Source organism: Rousettus aegyptiacus, unplaced genomic scaffold (assembly GCF_014176215.1).
Source record: "Rousettus aegyptiacus isolate mRouAeg1 unplaced genomic scaffold, mRouAeg1.p scaffold_m13_p_4, whole genome shotgun sequence".
Lineage (NCBI taxonomy): Eukaryota > Metazoa > Chordata > Mammalia > Chiroptera > Pteropodidae > Rousettus > Rousettus aegyptiacus.
In genome coordinates this window covers 52,922,833-52,939,673 of record NW_023416307.1, presented here as the reverse complement: position 1 = coordinate 52,939,673, position 16,841 = coordinate 52,922,833, and the positions used below count along the sequence as shown (strand labels likewise).

Sequence of the window (16,841 nt, the reverse complement as noted above, 5' to 3'; positions counted from 1 at the left end):
CCAGCAGCCTGGAGGATGAGGGAGATTTACACGTACACGCACATGCGCGCACGCACACACACACACACACACACACACACATGCAGAGAACTATGTGGCTGAGTACTCCTTCTGGGCCTATCTGTACCTAAGTCCCAAACTGCAGGGAAGAAGTCTGAGTAAGTATGTGCTAATGAGCCATAGTAAAGACAGAAGGCCCAGGTCAGCATGTGGGGAGAAGAGGCGGCCACCCTCTTCTACCCATTTGGGTGGAAGTAGCAAAAGTGCCGGCACTGTCAGGGGAAGGCGTGGGCCGCTTCACAGGACGATGCAGAAGCCACAGCAGGACCGATGGAACAGTCAGAGCTGGCCAAAGAGGGAAGGAAGGAAGGGGCTGTGCTCGGGAGACGTGAGTGAGCTCACCGTCCCTGGAGGTGATCAAGCAGAGGCTTGCCCACCACGTTACCATAGAGAAAGTCCGGCCTCAGGTGGGTATCTGGGCCCTCACTGCACGGGTCCCTTCCAATCTGAGATTGTCTGAGTCTGTGGACCAGGTGTGATGGCAGGGAGTGATTTAGTATGGTTTTCTCTAAGCAAAGCAGCTCTGGGGCCCAGGGCAGTACTGATGCTGTTTGAAAGTGAGACCAGGACTTCGGGAAAAGACGAAGACAAAGGTACCAAATTAGCCTCACCAAGAAAGCCAGGGCTGTGTGTGAACTGGACCAACTGTATCAGAAGATCAAACGGGCTCAAGAGGACAAGGCAATCACAGTGCTCGGTAAGTAAGACGAGAAAACCTTCCAGCAGGAAGGGTCTGAGGAACTGCTCCCCGACAGACAGTGAAGACGACTAAGTCAACTCATTCAGATTTCTCTCTTCGGGAAGGTTAAAATATGGACAGTTCAAGAAAGGAAGTCCAAGTTGTTTGGGGGAAATGAAAAAGCAGCTAACAGAAAAGAGAGAAATCTAGGTTCTAGTTTAAAAACCATAGACTGAGTATAGCTTTGATTCTGATTTGAAACCTCAAACGATGACTTTGACTCAGTTTATAATTTAAAGAGAGAAAAGATTTTTTTTTTTTGGGGGGGGGGGGGGTGGACCGGTTCAGAACGAGAGTGTTTAAGAGGCCCTTTTAGCTATGGTGTGCTTTTTTTTGTAGGTTGTTATGACCGTTGTGGTAAGACATATATAAAACCTAAAATTCACCATTCTGACCATTTTTAAGTGTACAATTTAGTGGCAATAATCACAAATTGTTGTGTAATCATCACTGCTGTCCCCAAAACCCTTTCATCACTCCAAACAGAAACTGTACCCATTAGGCAGCAACTCCCCATTTCCCCTCCTGCCAGCCCCTGGCACCCTCTCGTCTACTCTCTGTCTCTACAAATCTGCTTATTCTAGAAACTTCATATACATGGAATCATGCAGTATGTGATCTTTTGTGTCTGGCTTCTCTCACTTAGCATGTTTTCGAGGTTCACGAATCTTATCGCATGTGAGAACTTCATTCCTTTGTATGGGTAGGTAACGTCCATTGTATGCACATACCGCTTTACCTGTCCATCAACAGATGGACATTTGGGTTGTGTCCACCTTTTGCCCATTGTGAATACACGGTGTGCTTTTGTGGCCATGAGATGAAGAAAGTGGGACTGCGATTGCCCACTGTGGAAAAGCAGCCTGGGGTGGGAGGGCTGGTGGGGAGGCTCGACACCGAAAGGAAGGACCAAGAGGCAAAAGGCAACTGAACACAGAGCCTTGAGGAAGGAGCTGGTGGAGAGGCAGGCAACCAGGATTAACCCGTATGAGGCAGCAACGCACCCAGCTGAGCACGCAGCTCACCCTGCTTCGTGACCCTGCCCTGCCCCTCTCCAGGCGTCCACTTCTATACCAGCTCAGGCGGAAGGCTGCACCATGCTGGATGATTCTCAAGGCCTTCTGGTTCTGAGAGTTCACCGAGACCCTGACCACAGAGTGACTGAAGAGATAACAGCCTAACGAAGGACCCCACTCGGAGGGTGGAGAAAGGGTATTTGGGAGGTGACGAAGGTCCAATCTTTTGGGAAGACCATGGTGCCCACTGCAGAGTGTGTAGGAAGTGATGGCAGGGCCCGGCCCGCCCACACATACTCCCCGAGGCTGGGCTCTGAGTGCCAGGGAGGAGCAGAGAACTGCTTACAGCAGAGGCTGGAGAGGACTTGCACCTGCCCGGGGACAGGGCTTTCTGGGACGAGGCTGGACCTGTCGGGGAATCCATGAACTACTGGAGAAGGAAATGAGGGGAAGGTGTGGTGGGCAAGGCAGACGGGACCCTGAGTGATTTCTACAACACACAAGACACAGCTGACTGGGAGACGACACATCATGCCCAAGAGGAGGTATGGGAGGAAAACACAGCACAGGCTCTTATGCCCACATTACGAGCCGTGTGGCCCTGTCTGAAACGGTGAATCACTCTGGGCCTCGCTCCTCATCTACATAATAAGCAGCTCAAAAGCCAGCATCGCTGCGGTCCCCTCCAGGGTCAATTCCGGGGCACAGGAGGAACACCGAAGGGGCGTTCAGAGACCTCTTCCACCTCATTCTTTCGGCAAATGTTTATTGATCACTGCTTCGTGCCAGGCATTGTGCTGGGTGCCCTTTTGCCATCCCACCCGATACCAAGGGGACATACAGAAGAGGCAGTGACACTACCTTCTTCCAGCAAGGATCTACGAAGGCTAATTAAAATAGCCGATACAAATGAGGCTCCACTTACTGAGGCTCCACTTCTAGCTCGCTGCTAGCCCCAGTCAAGAGTTGTAACCCAGCATCATGCATCCCTGATCCCGAGTGGGACTCTCAGGCTACAGGGAGAGAGCCCCCATCAGTTGGCCGGGAAGGAAGAGAAGGTGGTGATCGAGAGCTCAGGTGTCAGGCGGACTCACCTTCACACAGGAGTAGATGACGGACACAAATATCACCAAGGTCAGCAGCACGAAACAGGTCAGGTAGAAACTCAACATGAACACGGAGCTGGAAGAAGAGAGGAGGTGGGAATTCTGGGTGGACCCGGCTGAAGGACGACCAGAACGAATGATGCCTCTCCCCGGGGCCCGGCCCAGCGAGCAGGCTGCAGGGTCCGAGCGCCCATCTTCGCAGCTCTGGAGGGCTGGGGCTCTGAGAGCCCCTGTGGAGGAAGCAGAAGTCGCTCAGTATTCCCTGCGCCCCTCACCTCCAGGCTTTCCTACAGCCCCTGGCTCACTGAGAAGGGCTCGCGGGGCCTCGGGAACCGGTTCAGGACCCTCCTCCACGACCGTCTGGCTCCTGACCTCCCCACCTTCCTACACCTTCCTAGGGCAGCAGCCGCCTACAGGGCACCAAATGGAGATCCGGGTGACACCTGCTCAATATTTTGCCTCATTCTTAGCTCTCCAGACTCTTCGTTTAGTTTGGAAAAACGCATTTTAAAAATCACCTGGTCATTTCCTCCAAGTAGCCACTCATGGCTTGTTAAGTAACTACGAAGGCTGAAAACTGATTTGATAAACAGTCATCGTTTATAGGAATGTATTTGTCAGCAGCTCAACAAGCCGATCCAAGAAATGGCAGTAATGTGTCTCTTCGGAGGACAGAGTCCCCCTAAATCATGTCCCCCTTTCACCGCTAGGACCCACAATAAGTCCTGCTCAATTTTTGCTCTCCTGTTCCTAACCAGTTCAACAACAACAACAAAACTTCAAGAGCCTCCTGCTGCCCCTCCTTTCAGAGGCAGATCGCAGGCAATTTTATCTTAACGTCTACCGTGGGCCAGAATCTTCAGACAAAAGAGCTGCAAGGTGATTGTCCATCTGGGATCTTTCACTGGCCTCTTCCTGGGGCAGGGGCTGGCTGAGGTACAGCACACCGCACCACGTCACCCCACCTTTCCAGGAGCAAGAGTGGCCTGGAGATGCCAGGCGTTGTTAGCAGGTTAAAAGCAAGTGAAGAAGTTGAGAAGCCAGGGGACACCTCTAGAGAGGCATTCGAATGGCGTCTTTGTTCAGGGCTACCCCAGAAGCCAGCATTTAGCTGCCTTAAAACACAGAACAAGAGGAGGGAACTCTCTTCAGAGGGAAAGACGGAACTCTAAAGCAGCTTTTAAGGCTTCCCTAGAGAGAGGACAGCTAGAGAATGACTTCAGTCGATGCCTTAGCAACTTGGAGCTGCGGCCTGAGAAGGGAATGAAGCGGCTGGAGGCAGAGCAAGGAACTGGGGTGACTCAGACTCCAGGCCATGCTGCAGAGAAAGAAAAGTGGCCACGAGGCAGGAGAGTGCGCCCAGGCGAAGGGGACTTTCAGTTGCAATAGGACAGAAAACCTGGGCTGCTTATTATACCTGTAGCTCCACATCAATACAGAAAATGGGGTCCCATGCCAAGAAGAACCCACGATCCCACCAGCTCTGCCCAGCCTCTGCGCAAGGGGCAATGGGCACTAGCTGTTATAACCAGGGCGTAGCTGGCTGCCAGTGTCTGGTTTTCGCTTGTGGTATCCCGACAGTCACTGCAGATAAAATGTAAGAGCCATCTCCTCAACCGTAAGTGCCATTAAAAATAAAAGGCATTGAGTAATAAGGTAGATCGACATCATGCACTCCTGGTACAATGCACTGAGAAGCACATAACGTTACTTCTGTGGAATTCTCGCTGAAAATACACAGTCTCAATCTAATCATAAGAAACGTCAGACCAACTCCAATGGAGACATTCCACAAATTAAGCAGCCAGTACTCATCGAAACTACCATGGCCATGAAAGACAAGCAGAGGCTGAGGAAATGTCACAGATTGGAGGGGCCGAAGCAGATGCAACGGCTAAAGGCAATGCTGGATCCTGGCCTGGCTCTTGGACCACGAAAAGGCCATTCGGGGAACACTGACTAAATTAGAATATGGCCTGTAGATTAGTTAGCAGTGTCATTCCAGTGTTAATTTCCTGGGTTTGACTGCTGCCTTGGGGTTATGTAAATTGGTTGAAAGATGCACAGAAACTCATTCTATAGCACTCTCGTAACCTTTCTTTAAGTCTACAGTTATTTCAAAATGAAAAACAGAAAGTGTTGGGGTGATTTTCCTCTGGATTAAGTTAGACTTCAGAGACATAACCAAATGCAATGAGAGGGTCTTAAGTAGATCCTGGCCACGAATAAACTAAGACAATAAAATATTTTGGGAATTTGAACATGGACTTGGTATTAGATGACTGTACAGAACTGGTGTTAATTTTGTTTGGTACATAAGACATCATAGTTAAAAAGGAAAATGCCCCTAAAATAGGTGTATACTGAGGTTTTTATGGGCAAAATGTCCTTGTGTCTAAAATTTATTTTTAAAAAAGTGCAAAAGATTAAACAATTGTTTTATTTAGGGGATGGCTAGTGATTATATTACTTACTTTACTTTGAAATATTGTGTAATAAAAGGTTAAAAATGTGTGTATATATACACGCACATATGTATGGATACACAAACACACACACACGTGTGGAGCAGTCCTCTTTCTCGCCTAAGCATAACTGTGAATGACACTTTGTGCCCCAAGCCCACTGTCCACTCGGAGGGGCCCCCTGGGAAGGCACGGGCCTCTCTTAGGACATGGCCGGCCCTCAAAAGTTCTGGAGCATCTCTTTTGACAAAGGCCTTTGGGACCTGAAATTCATTCTTTGAAAAATCCAGAGCAGCAGAAAACCTTTATTTTTTGAAGATGTATTAATTTTTTTTTTTTTTAAACAAGAACCAAAGGTCATGCACAAATGAGCACGGCGAAGACTTTGGGTAATTCAATGGAGGCCAGAGGTGTGGGTTCAAATGGAGAGCAGAGTGGTGAGGCGTCTCCCATGCAGCGGGCAGTGCCGAGAGAGAAGCGCCCACTCTGGAATGAGCACGTGGCCTCCCGGTCACAGACTAGTAAGACCCCCGGCTTCTCAGTCCCACTGAGAACACATTTGGATACTTCTCTCCCTGCTGAGCAGGTTCAGCCCAGACTCCTGCCTCTGCTCTCCTCTGCTCTCCTATATAACCTCCCCGTCCACGCCCCCTTCCCTAGAGCCAGAGGAGGGAACCCGGGAAAAGGGGTACTTACTGGGGCACGATGGTGATCTGGACAAAGCAAATGAAGAGGAAGACAAGCGAGGCACATGCCACATAGGCACCGAATCGGTCATCCACCTGCTTGGAGTACTGAGAGGACACAGTAGGGTGAGGGGGTGGAGGCACCGGCTGTGACTGCCCAGCCCCGCTCCAGCCCAGACACACCCAGCGCAGCCCCCTCCCAGGACGGAGAAGACCCGAGAACCAGTGCTAGCCTTAGCTCCCGAGAAACCAGTCCAGATCACCATGAGGTGACGCCTGTGGGGAGGGTAGTCGAATTGTGGCACACCAGAAAATTTCTGAGGACCAGATCACTGCTGAGTAACTCATAATAAGCATGGCTGAAATTACTGAACACCATCCACACGCTAGGACACGTGCCAGAGTTGACAGGCATCATCGCAGGTGCTCACAGCGCCCGGTAAGTGGGCTCAGGACTGCTGCTCTTTCTACTCTAGAGATGAGTGAGCTAGGGCTCAGAGAGGTCACAAGACTTGGGCAAAATCACACAGCTCACCTCCAAAGTCCTGACTCCCAGCCCCAGCTCTTGCCACAACACCAAACAGCCACCAAAGCAGAGGCTGTGCTGGCGCCGAGTCACCCAGAAAGGTCACTCCTCGTCAGTCCCATCTACTGCTGGTAAACAGAGTGGTTCCCTCCCACAGCTTTCCCTCCTAATTAGGTTTGCCTCGCCTCAGGATGACATGAGCTCACGTGAGCCCATTTTAACTGAACACCAGGGAGACCCTGTGACATGGGTCAAAGACCCTGAACCAGGGACTGGTTCCGGCTGTCACACTTCACTGGGTAGCCCAGAGCACATCTGCTAGAGCAACTACTCTAATTCTTAGTTCTCTCAGTCACAGTTTCAGGAGAGGGGACAAAGAGATTTTGACGGCCCCTTCTAGCTTTAACACTTTGAGGTTTAGTGAAGCTGGGCGGTCTGCTGGCAATGATAGCAATAAATACAACAAAGATACAAATCGCAACTAACATTTATTAAACATCTAGTATGTGGCAGATACTGTTTTACGGCAGATACTGTTTTATGTGGTTTACGTACATGGACTTATAATCCTCACTCCCTTTGAGGTAGGTACGCTAACTATCTTCATTTTCTAAAAAAGGAAACTGAGGCTCAAGGAGGGTAAGATTTATCCCTTCCGACCAAGGAAGTCTCCGTAAAACCTCCATCTCCTGGGTAGCACAGCATCAGGGCTTGGGAAGCTGAGGTGGCAAGAAGGGCTCCTTCCAAGGTGATGGAGACAGCGGAGGGAGCCACTGGCTGCCTCATTTCCCTCACACTGGCCCTGGTTCCGCCTGGGGCCCCCCTCCCTCCCAGGGTGTTGTTGTACCTTCTTCTCTAAGTCAGGCTCCCTGAAGGTCAAGAGGAACTTGCGAACATGCTCAGACCGCAGCCTGTCAATACTCCTGGCATCGATGGCTCGGCCCAGAAATTCATCCACTTCGTCCTCGGGGTTCGCGCTTTCCTGGGCATTCCTGAGGAGCAAGGGGCACAGACCCAAGACAGGATGATCACCCGTGGGCGCTGCTAGGGGCAGCTCTGAATATGCGCCCAGACCCCTGGGAGAGGCCCAGGAGCCGCCCAAGATCAGCCCTAATAAGGGGTGAGGAAGCTGAGACTAAGACCAGGATGGTGAGAAGCCCAAGTTCCTGCTCTTTACAACTACACACACGTAGAAAGCTGCCGAAGTCAGACCCGCTGGCTGGAGGGCCTCACTGGCGATGAGGCTTTTCTGACTCTATTGATATATAATAATGATATGAACTAGTAAAGATTTAATTATTCACTACACCCCAAGTAACATTCTTTGCTCCTCGTTCTCCGGCTGTACCATCATTCAGAAACAAAGGCCAAGATCAGGAGGTGAGACTTCCGCCACAGGGACTGTGAGTCACCTAGGGGCTTTAACCTGGCTCAGGCACAATCTGGGAAGCAGGTTTCACGATCCTTGGGTGCCGAGCTGACAATCCTATTTCTCAGAGTAAAGCGCAGTCGGTGAGTGGGGTTTCTGACAGCCCTGGAGAACTGGGGAGTGGAGAGGAAAGAGGACATTCTCCCAGGGCGCTGGAGGTAGCTGAGTGCTGCATGTGACCGCCATGCAAGGTCTGCACTTTCCTGAGAGCTGCACGCACGTGTGTGTGTGCGCATGCACCCGCACACGTGCAAAGTGCACATGTGTGTAGTTCTGTGTGTGCATGGAGTGGAGATTATAAACAGGCAGTGCTGGGGCCCGGCCTCTCCACCGGGCCGTCTGGGCTCCTGGGCTGCCCATCGCTCAGCTGTCGTGGGCTCTGGACACTCTCAGCCAAGACTGTGTGCAGGCTCCTTCCACACAGGGTGTGGAGAAAATGAGCTGTAATGCAATCTGGAGATCTACCCCAGGCCAAAGGAGCAGAAATAAAGAAGGGCATATTACTCACTTGTCCTTGGGGTCTTCGAAACCCTGAAAGAGAGGGACACAGAGAAGAGGAGTATGAGAACAGAGAGGACTGAACACGGAGGCTTCTACAGATGGGGGCTGCTGCTCATTTCTCTCTCTAGTTCACCAAGGAGCCTGGACATAAAGAGGACTGTCACTCGGTAGTCCATCCTCTCTCCCTTCCCTCCCTCACCTGCTGAGAGACACAGAGCTCCCCTAGGCCTGGTTAGATGAGCAGAAGTCCACCAAGCCGCGCCCCCCCCCCACCCCGCCACCCGTCAACCTTCTTATTAATAAATAACCTCAGACACCTTACAACACTCGTTGCCTAAACGTCATCCGGCACAACTCGTCACTATGTTTTAAAAGCTGGGTAAAAGTTGGAACTAGATTTAAAGAACTAAACCGCTGACTACAAGTTTGATACCTTTCTAACTGTTCTCAGTCACCGCTTAGTCTAATTCCCATCCCCCATCCCCACACCCCATGCCATCTTCAGTGGAAGTCAGGGCGTTAGGGCAAAAGCTCTCCTTTCGCGTATCTTTCTCAGATTTCAAACAAGTTTAACTCTAAAGGCCAATGGTGTGCCTGACAACTGCCAGGACCTGTCGCATCCCCAGCCCAGGACTGCCTGGGCATGCTAGAGGGCCAGGAGCTGGTGCTTGGATGCTGGCCCCGGGCTGGGCAGAGCTCTTCTGCACTGTTTCTCCTCCCTCCCTGCTGGGTAATTAACACCGAAGGAGAGCTTCCGGCAGCCAGTCTCCCTTGAGAGGACCCTTTCCCAATTATAGACCTTCTGCTAATTCTTCCAAGGTTCCTCATCCTAACAATGATTAATGTGTCTGCTGAACTGGTGCTTATCGTCCAAAATGCCCCTGAGGCTCTGAAAATAACTCAAGAGTCCACTGAAACCAAATATCACTAAAGAAAATAAACTTTCCACAGATTTTTAAAAAAGAAAGTACCACCAGGCGCCCTTCCCACCTGCTGGTGGTTCTCCACCTCTTTCCTCCCCATCTCTTTCTTCCTCACTCTCCATCATCTCCAGCTCTCCCTCCGTCCCCCACCTACCCTCCGTCCTCTCTCCTGTCTTCCAGCTCTTCTGCTCCTCTCCTCCCTCCTTGCCTTCCTCTTCTCACCCTGCTCTCAGTCCCTCCTCCCCCTTTCCTCTCGACCACCCTGGTCACATGGGCATCCTGGTCTCCACAGGAGATTAAAGGGCTGGGGTGAAAACAGGGAGGGTCCACAAACTGCTCTTTGCTTTGGGAAGGGCCCTTGAGGGAGGAGGAGCTGTGGCTGGAGCTCTGGGTCTGTGGCAGTCCAAGTTCAAGGCCAGGGGGGGAGGCTGGGCTTTCCCATTTTGCTCCCTCACAACCCTGGCATCCTGTGAGTTAATTCTTCACTATCCAAAGCTAAAATGGAGGTCTTGACTCAATTTATTTCTTTCTTCTGTACACTTTCCTTAAGCCTTTGTCATCTGCTACTTGTTAGCTAGCAAGATACAGAGTGACTGGGTCCCCAGCTGTCCCCTCTCTCGGGTCCCTGGCTCTGTGTGCTGACTCAGCTGGACTCCTGTGGAGTCTGCAACCGAGAGCTGGCCTGATCCACAGATTCCCAGCTGGGGGTCCTGGTGCGAATGTCCCATCTATCCCTCTACCGGGCTCTGTGGGAGCTACGTGGCCACACACATGGCTCCCCGAACCTTCTCTCCTCGCCCAGCCCTTCCGCAGGGTGAGTAACTCTGCCTGAAAGCGAGGCTGGCCTTGACCTGAGGAGTGTGCCTGACGCAAAAGCCATGCTCTCAGATAAAATGAAAAACAAAAACAAAAACAAAAACAAAAAACAAAAAAAACCCACGGCTGTCATAACCTGACCTCTGTCATCCCTCTTTCTCTTCTTTCCAACTTCTGAATTCCTCTTTCTGTCATCACTGATAGAACCTGGGCAGCACATCCTGAATTAGCTCTTCCTTGGTGTGTGTGTGGGCGGGGGTGCTGGGGGTGTCTGTCTCCAAGCCAGGCAGGGTCCCTTGAGATGGGGGCAGCACCCTGGCACGGCCTCCACTCATTCAGCCTCCGCGCTCTCAGCAGCAGGCTGGAGTTAGCAGGGGCGTTTCTCAGCACAGAGGGCAAAGGGGACCATTACCTGTCACTTGCCAAGGAGCACGGGGATGCTTTCAGAGTAACTGGTACGAACGATGTATTTCAAACATCCGGGAAATGCAGCAAGTGCCAGAAGGGCCTCTGACACGACGGTGCCCTCCCCACACCCTGGGGCCTCACCAGACAGTGCCAAGAGACCACCAGCTCAGGGCCCGCGTCCAGCCTACGCCAGCGAGCTCTGACAGGAGGGAGGGAGGAAGGGGCGAGGCCGCGTGTCACAACGCAAAATTCAGCAGCGGGGCTTATGGAGGGCACCTGGGGCCAGAAGTCAGACACTCTGGCCCCTCGCCAAAGCTGGGGGGAGCCCCACTTCCCACCTTTCCTCTGTGGCTCTCTAGATTCTCTCAGGCAACGCAAGGAGCCTGGCCCGGCCCTCACACCCACAGAAGGCCCACCCTGGAGAGTGCTGCCCGCGCACTGCCCCACCAGTCACTCACCATCCGCTTCATCTCCTTAGACACCTGGTTGCCACCCAAGTGGTTGTAGAAGGGGCGCTCAGCCCCCCAGTGCGGCGGGTTGTGCCCGATGGAGTTGGTTCTCTGGCGATTCATCTTGGCGATCATGGCCTTCTCTTCTTTCTGGGAGAGCAACACAGAGGCATCAGCCTGTGGGCAGGACTCGCCAGAAGAGCCTCCGTGTGGTTTCTCATTCCTCCCGAGTGCCTGGCCAGGTCTGCAGCAGCTAAGGCAGCTGCCCTCTTCTCTGCACGGCCTGGAGCCCAGAGGTCGGCCGGGATCCTAGAGCTCACCCGAGAAAGCATCCTAATCCCTCCACACCCCAATGCTAGCCCTGGCGGCCCAGGTGGGGGCAGCAGAACAAGACAGTGAGGTTAGTCTTGTGAGAAAGAAACCAGGCGCGGGAACATGTGTCACTCACGTGGACTTCTCAGAGGTGGGCGGAGCCTACATATGTAGTGCACGGAATGGGGAGGGAACCTGGGATTCCAATCTCCACTTAACTTATTTAAAATCTGCATGTCCTAACGGAGTGGACAACGGGAAAGACCCTGTTGTTCAGAAGGCAGCTTCCAGAGATTCAGGTCATTAGAATATGAAATTCAAGGGCTGGCATGCATTGTGCAAATACATAAGCGGGGACTCAGCCAGACACCCATGTGCTGACCACGATCTCTTCTATCCATCTGTCTGTCCATCCACCTAAATGGGTTTGATCGGAGGCTCAGAGAGGCCAGGGGGCCTTCCCCCGACTCCCTCCATAAGCCTAGGAAGCAAGCCCATCAGAGCAGGGAATTGGAGGGATGGCACACAGCCTGATTCCACTGACACTGCTGGGGCGGGGGGCTGGTGTCACGGTCTGCCTCCATTTCTTCCTGTCTGGACCACTTGTCACGATGGAAGAACCAAGACCCAGGGCAGAGGGTGGGCCTTCAGCCTGGGTGGGGCGGGAAGGTGGGCTAGAAGCCTCTGAGCCTTGAGAGAGGAGAGGTGTTGTAGGAGGGCCGAGAGGGTTTTAGTTCATTTACATTCCAGCCCAAACAACAAGCAAATGTTTTTAAATGTGTCAATTAAGCCACTAATAGCTCTCCCCAAGTGCCCTAAATCCTCCGGTCACTCTTCTTGATGTTTGTGGAGGGGCTGATACAGTTCCTTCGGTCACTCTTCTTGATGTTTGTGGAGGGGCTGATACAGTTCCTTCGGAGGCCCCTGCAAGCCAAGATCTGTGTCCCAGGCATGCTGCCGAGGCAAGGAGAGGTGCCCACTGACGTCCCCTTCAGGGCAGGCACCTGCCCAAAGGAGCATTGCTTCCTTTAAAAAATCTACTTTTGCCGTCATCAAAGGCCATCTCTGAATGTTTCTCACAGCTTGATTTTGTTTTTGTTTTTAGTCTAATTTTGTTTTTAGTCTAATTTCTTAGGAAAGAAACTAGGAAGCTTCTCTCTATCAAAGAGCTCTGACCAACCGATAAGTCCAACTGAAAGATTCATAAGTAAAAGGCATTTTAATCTAGGGAGAAATATAAAATGTTCTCTTCATTCACTTTAAAAATTAAGAACCCAGAACATGACACTATTAAAAATAGAACATTGAAGTCTGCCGATAATTCAGTTTTATATTTTGGTAAGTGTGGGCGGAGACAAAAGGAGAAAAAAAAAAGGGACTGGAAAATGAAAGAGGGGAAAAGAGGTTCAGGAAACAAAGATATATAGTACAGGCAGAGATACAGAGTGTGAGGGAGGGAGGGTAGGAAGGACTGAGAGAGAGAGAGAGAGAGAGAGAGAGAGAGAGAGAGAGAGAGAGAGAGAGGACGACCGTCTGCCAAGTTTAGGCAATAGAAAGGAGGGAGATGGAGATAAAGTAAATGATATATGCAGATTTCCTCGAGGCTTCCTTTCCCTCTCATGACCTTCTGACGTGCTGCTGTTAACTGATCTCGGGCCTGTGCATTTTTGCAACAGAAGCAAAATGAAAACATTCCCTCTTTGTCGTCAGCCTTTGCAGGGTCCCTATAACTCTCATGTCCTTCCTAAGATCCACAAACCATGACCGTAAGGATTTTATGACTTGACTCAAGGGAAGAGGAAGAAGGAAAGGGAGCAGCAGGCCAAGAAAACATTCCTCCCCAAAGAATGCAGCCCCCCGGCCCCCGGACCCGCTTCTGGGTGCAGCGCAGGATGAGGAAGGTCTCGATGCTGTGCTCCTTGAGGTAGGCGTTGCGCTCGCCCCCACAGCCGGGCTCCACTTCGTAGTCTCCATTCAGGTAGTTGAGTGTGGCCTTGGTGATGTGGATGCGTCTACAGGTGAGGAGGGAAGCAGGAGAGGCAGGTAGAAAACGTGACTTCAGAACTCAAGCTCCATGTCCAACCCAACTGCCACTGACTCAATCACGATTCAAATCCCAGGGCCCCAAACTCTGGCTCAAATGCTAACCCCAACCTCATTCCCAACCTCGATATCCTGTGTCCCTCTGATGTCATCAAGATGGCTCAGGTAGGGCCCTTCCGGGCTTGTGTCCACCGTGACCTCGTCACCTCACATCTATGTTATATTATCATAATATGACATGTTATCAGCCTGCCGGGATGACACGGCCTCTAGTCTCACTAACTTTGCAGACCTGCCCAGGAGCTGGCAGTGGCTCCTGCTGACTCCGGAACTGAGTCCAAAGCCCCCTGCCTGGCACGAATGTCCTCCTTAGCACAAGTACTCTTTCTCACACTGGTCCCTAAAAGGCCGTCTGCTCTACACCCTTTCCTTGGAAATACTGTGTTTTTCTATCCTATCCTCACCCCATTTGCTCCACCTGACACTCTCTCAACCCCACCTGCCTCATCTGTGTCCAAATCCTGCCCATCGTCCAGGCCAGCACACATTCCATCTCCTTTCCTCAGAAATTACCTGCATATTTCCTCCCTCCTCTAAAATTCAGTCCTACCTGTCACATCCCACAAGCCACTGTGTTTTGTGTAAACAGCTTCTTGGCAAAGCTGACCCGATGCTCCCTACGACTTGCCATGGTGTGGTGTAAGTGACGTGTCAAGTTGAAAAATTCCTACTTAAATTCTGCCAGCCCCCGGGTTGCAAGCCACCCCGTCCTGCCCGCCCCGAGTCTGGTTCCTCATAACAGTCCCTCTGGGTGCAGACGGGTGGGGGAACTCAGCCTGGGCCCTTCCCCCAGCTCCCACTCACCCAGCCTTGCCTCCAGCCTCCATGTGGTTGGCCAGCGTGACGTCGTTAGACCAGACGTCGAACTGCCACTTCCTGAGACCAAGGACACCGCAGTGTACTCGCCCGCTGTGAATTCCCACGCGCATGTTCACGTTCACCCCTGTCACCTCCCGGACCAACCTGGGGATGGAGCAGGGGTGAGGCTGGGAGAGGGTCAGGGGCCAGGCGCACAGAGTGGGGGTGAGGCTGGGATGCAGGGGGTCGGGTTGGGGGGGGGGGCGGTTCGTCAGAAGATGCAGAGGTCAAAGAGTTATTTCTCTTCGGGCCAGTGCAAATCCAGTCTGAGCCTGTTCAACCTGGAGGGCGGGGCTGGGCCCTGGAGCTCAGGTGCTGTTAACTCTGGGAGGTACTGTTTCCTGGCTTGGCCACAAGGTGGCGTGGCACCTCACGCTAAAACCCAGGCCCCACTGCTTCCCCTCACTAGGGGCCCCTGGGGTCGTGGCTACTCAGTCAATTAAATTGTGTTCTGAAAATGCAAATGCACATTAGTGCCAACTTGAGCCAGACCTCATTCATATAATGCTTTTGGATTTATCCACATTGCTGCTTCTTCAACGTGAGGAGGATAATGGAGAAAGGTAGTTAAAAAAAAAAAAGCATATGTCTGCTCAGGAAAGAAGGGGAGCTCAGGCAGGTGCAGGGTACTAGGGGTGCTCCATGCGCTAGAAGGCAGCTCCGGTCCCCGCCACGTGCACCACGTACCCAGGGAGTCCCCAGTAGACAGGTAGGCCCCCTCTGTGGGAAACGGAGTAGCACAGAAGCTATACATCTCCAGGTACGTATCTGGGGCCCAGGGTCTGCGGAAGAGGGTGCAGGTGTTCTGGGGGGTGTACACAGTGTGCACTTTTTCGGGCCCTGAGCCCACCCGGCCAGCTGTGGGGCTGGCAGTCTGACATAGCAGTCTGACCACCCCACTAGGGAGAGGCTGACACCCACTGCAGGGAAGATTTAAGTCACCCATCATTTCTCTTGTCTTGGGATCACCTCTGCTCATACTTTATAGGAGCTGTTCCTTCCGTCCACAATGTCTCTGGCCACTTGCTTAGGTTGAAGACACTTGACTCCAGGGCCACCTCCTCCACAAAGCCTCTCCAGGCCTCTCAGTGGAATCAAGGGCTGCCTCTTTGGTCCTCCCACCACAGTTTGCTCCTCTTACCTGCTGACGTCCACTCAGCATGCCTGGTCATCAGGGCAATGGGGCCCCAGCCTCTCTCCCTCGACAGACTCTTTCCTTCTAGAAAGGGACCCACTGGCTAGCCAGACACGCGGGGGCACTCAGCAAACACTGCCAAGTGGAACTGAGCCAAACTTAACGGACCTGGCCACCTCCCTGGCCAGCTACTCTGACTACGCCCACTGTGGCTTTCCCTCTACCCCCGCCCAGGCTACTTCTAAAGTTCAGAGTTACTAAACCTGGAAGCGATCTCTGACACCCTTCCCTAGAGGACACGTAAGCTTGGGTTGTTCATGGTTTTTAACAACCAGGGATTCTTCTAGGCCCAGTAATGGCCAAAACTGGCCAAAATTCCTTTTGCTACACTCCCGGGCAGAGTAGATTTTTAAAAAATGGAACACCTGTGTTTGACCCCCCCTGCCTACAATTATTACCTTCGGGAGCTGTTTACCCCATGAGCCCAATCTTTCTCATTTGGGAAGAAGCAGAGCTAGTGCAGCGGGGTCTACCCCTGGCCGGCTGATAGCGAGAGGACACGAGGAACCGGAAAGTAAGGCCCGCACGTGGCATAAGCGCAGCCTCCTCTCCCGCAGAGGTGGATCCACACCTCCAGCAAGGCCCCCCCGCCACAGGGGCAAGCTTCCCAGGCTGCTGTGGGTAAGGGGAGCCCAGGAGAAGGCTCGACGCCTGCAGGTACAAACCAACCCTCCCGTGTGGCTGGACGGCCCCTAGACGATGGTTGTGCCCCACTGTTTTCTCTGTCTCCATCAGTTCAGCCAGGCGGCCAGCCAGTCAGTTACTTGAGCTGGGGGCCAGTCCCCCTGGAAATAGTGCACCTGGAGATGGGACAGTCCCCGTGGAAATGGACAGTGCACCTGCAGATGGGCAGTCCCCCTGGAGACTGGCACTTACGAGATGGCCTCAATCATGTCCATGCCCATCTCCACGCAGCAGTGGGCGTGGTCGGCCCTCGCTTCAGGCAGCCCCGAGACACAGTAATAACAATCCCCCAGGATCTTAATACGTAAACAGTGATTCTCCTGGAAAGCAAATTAATTTTTAAAATTAAAAATAGCAGGAAAGTGAAGTGGGAGGGTAAGAAACGGGAAGCAAACAGATTCACTCCATGCCTGGAATAACTTGCCTTTTAGGGCAGTGAGCACGGACCCAGTGCCGGCACTGTGCGCGGCCCCGGTCCCAGGACACGCTTATCAGCAGCCATGGGGGACAGAGGACAGGCTGAGCAGCCCTCCGAGGGACATTCCAGCCTCCGGAACTCACTCTG

At 52.4% G+C, this 16,841-nt stretch overlaps 1 protein-coding gene across 2 annotated transcripts in view; it reads right to left on the bottom strand.

The window, feature by feature from the left end:
• Positions 1–16,841, bottom strand: part of ADCY5 (adenylate cyclase 5) — a 137,906-nt gene that overhangs the window by 24,313 nt on the left and 96,752 nt on the right. The window contains exons 5-12 of one of the 2 annotated variants that reach the window (XM_036218900.1): positions 16,469–16,596; positions 14,344–14,415; positions 13,307–13,448; positions 11,134–11,274; positions 8,536–8,558; positions 7,446–7,590; positions 6,083–6,180; positions 2,910–2,997 (exon numbers count right to left, since the gene is read on the bottom strand). In XM_036218900.1, coding sequence (XP_036074793.1) covers positions 2,910–2,997; positions 6,083–6,180; positions 7,446–7,590; positions 8,536–8,558; positions 11,134–11,274; positions 13,307–13,448; positions 14,344–14,415; positions 16,469–16,596 — 837 coding nt within the window. Of the gene's footprint in view, positions 1–2,909; positions 2,998–6,082; positions 6,181–7,445; positions 7,591–8,535; positions 8,559–11,133; positions 11,275–13,306; positions 13,449–14,343; positions 14,503–16,468; positions 16,597–16,841 lie in introns of both variants that reach the window. The other variant, XM_016159360.2, reaches the window with a different exon arrangement.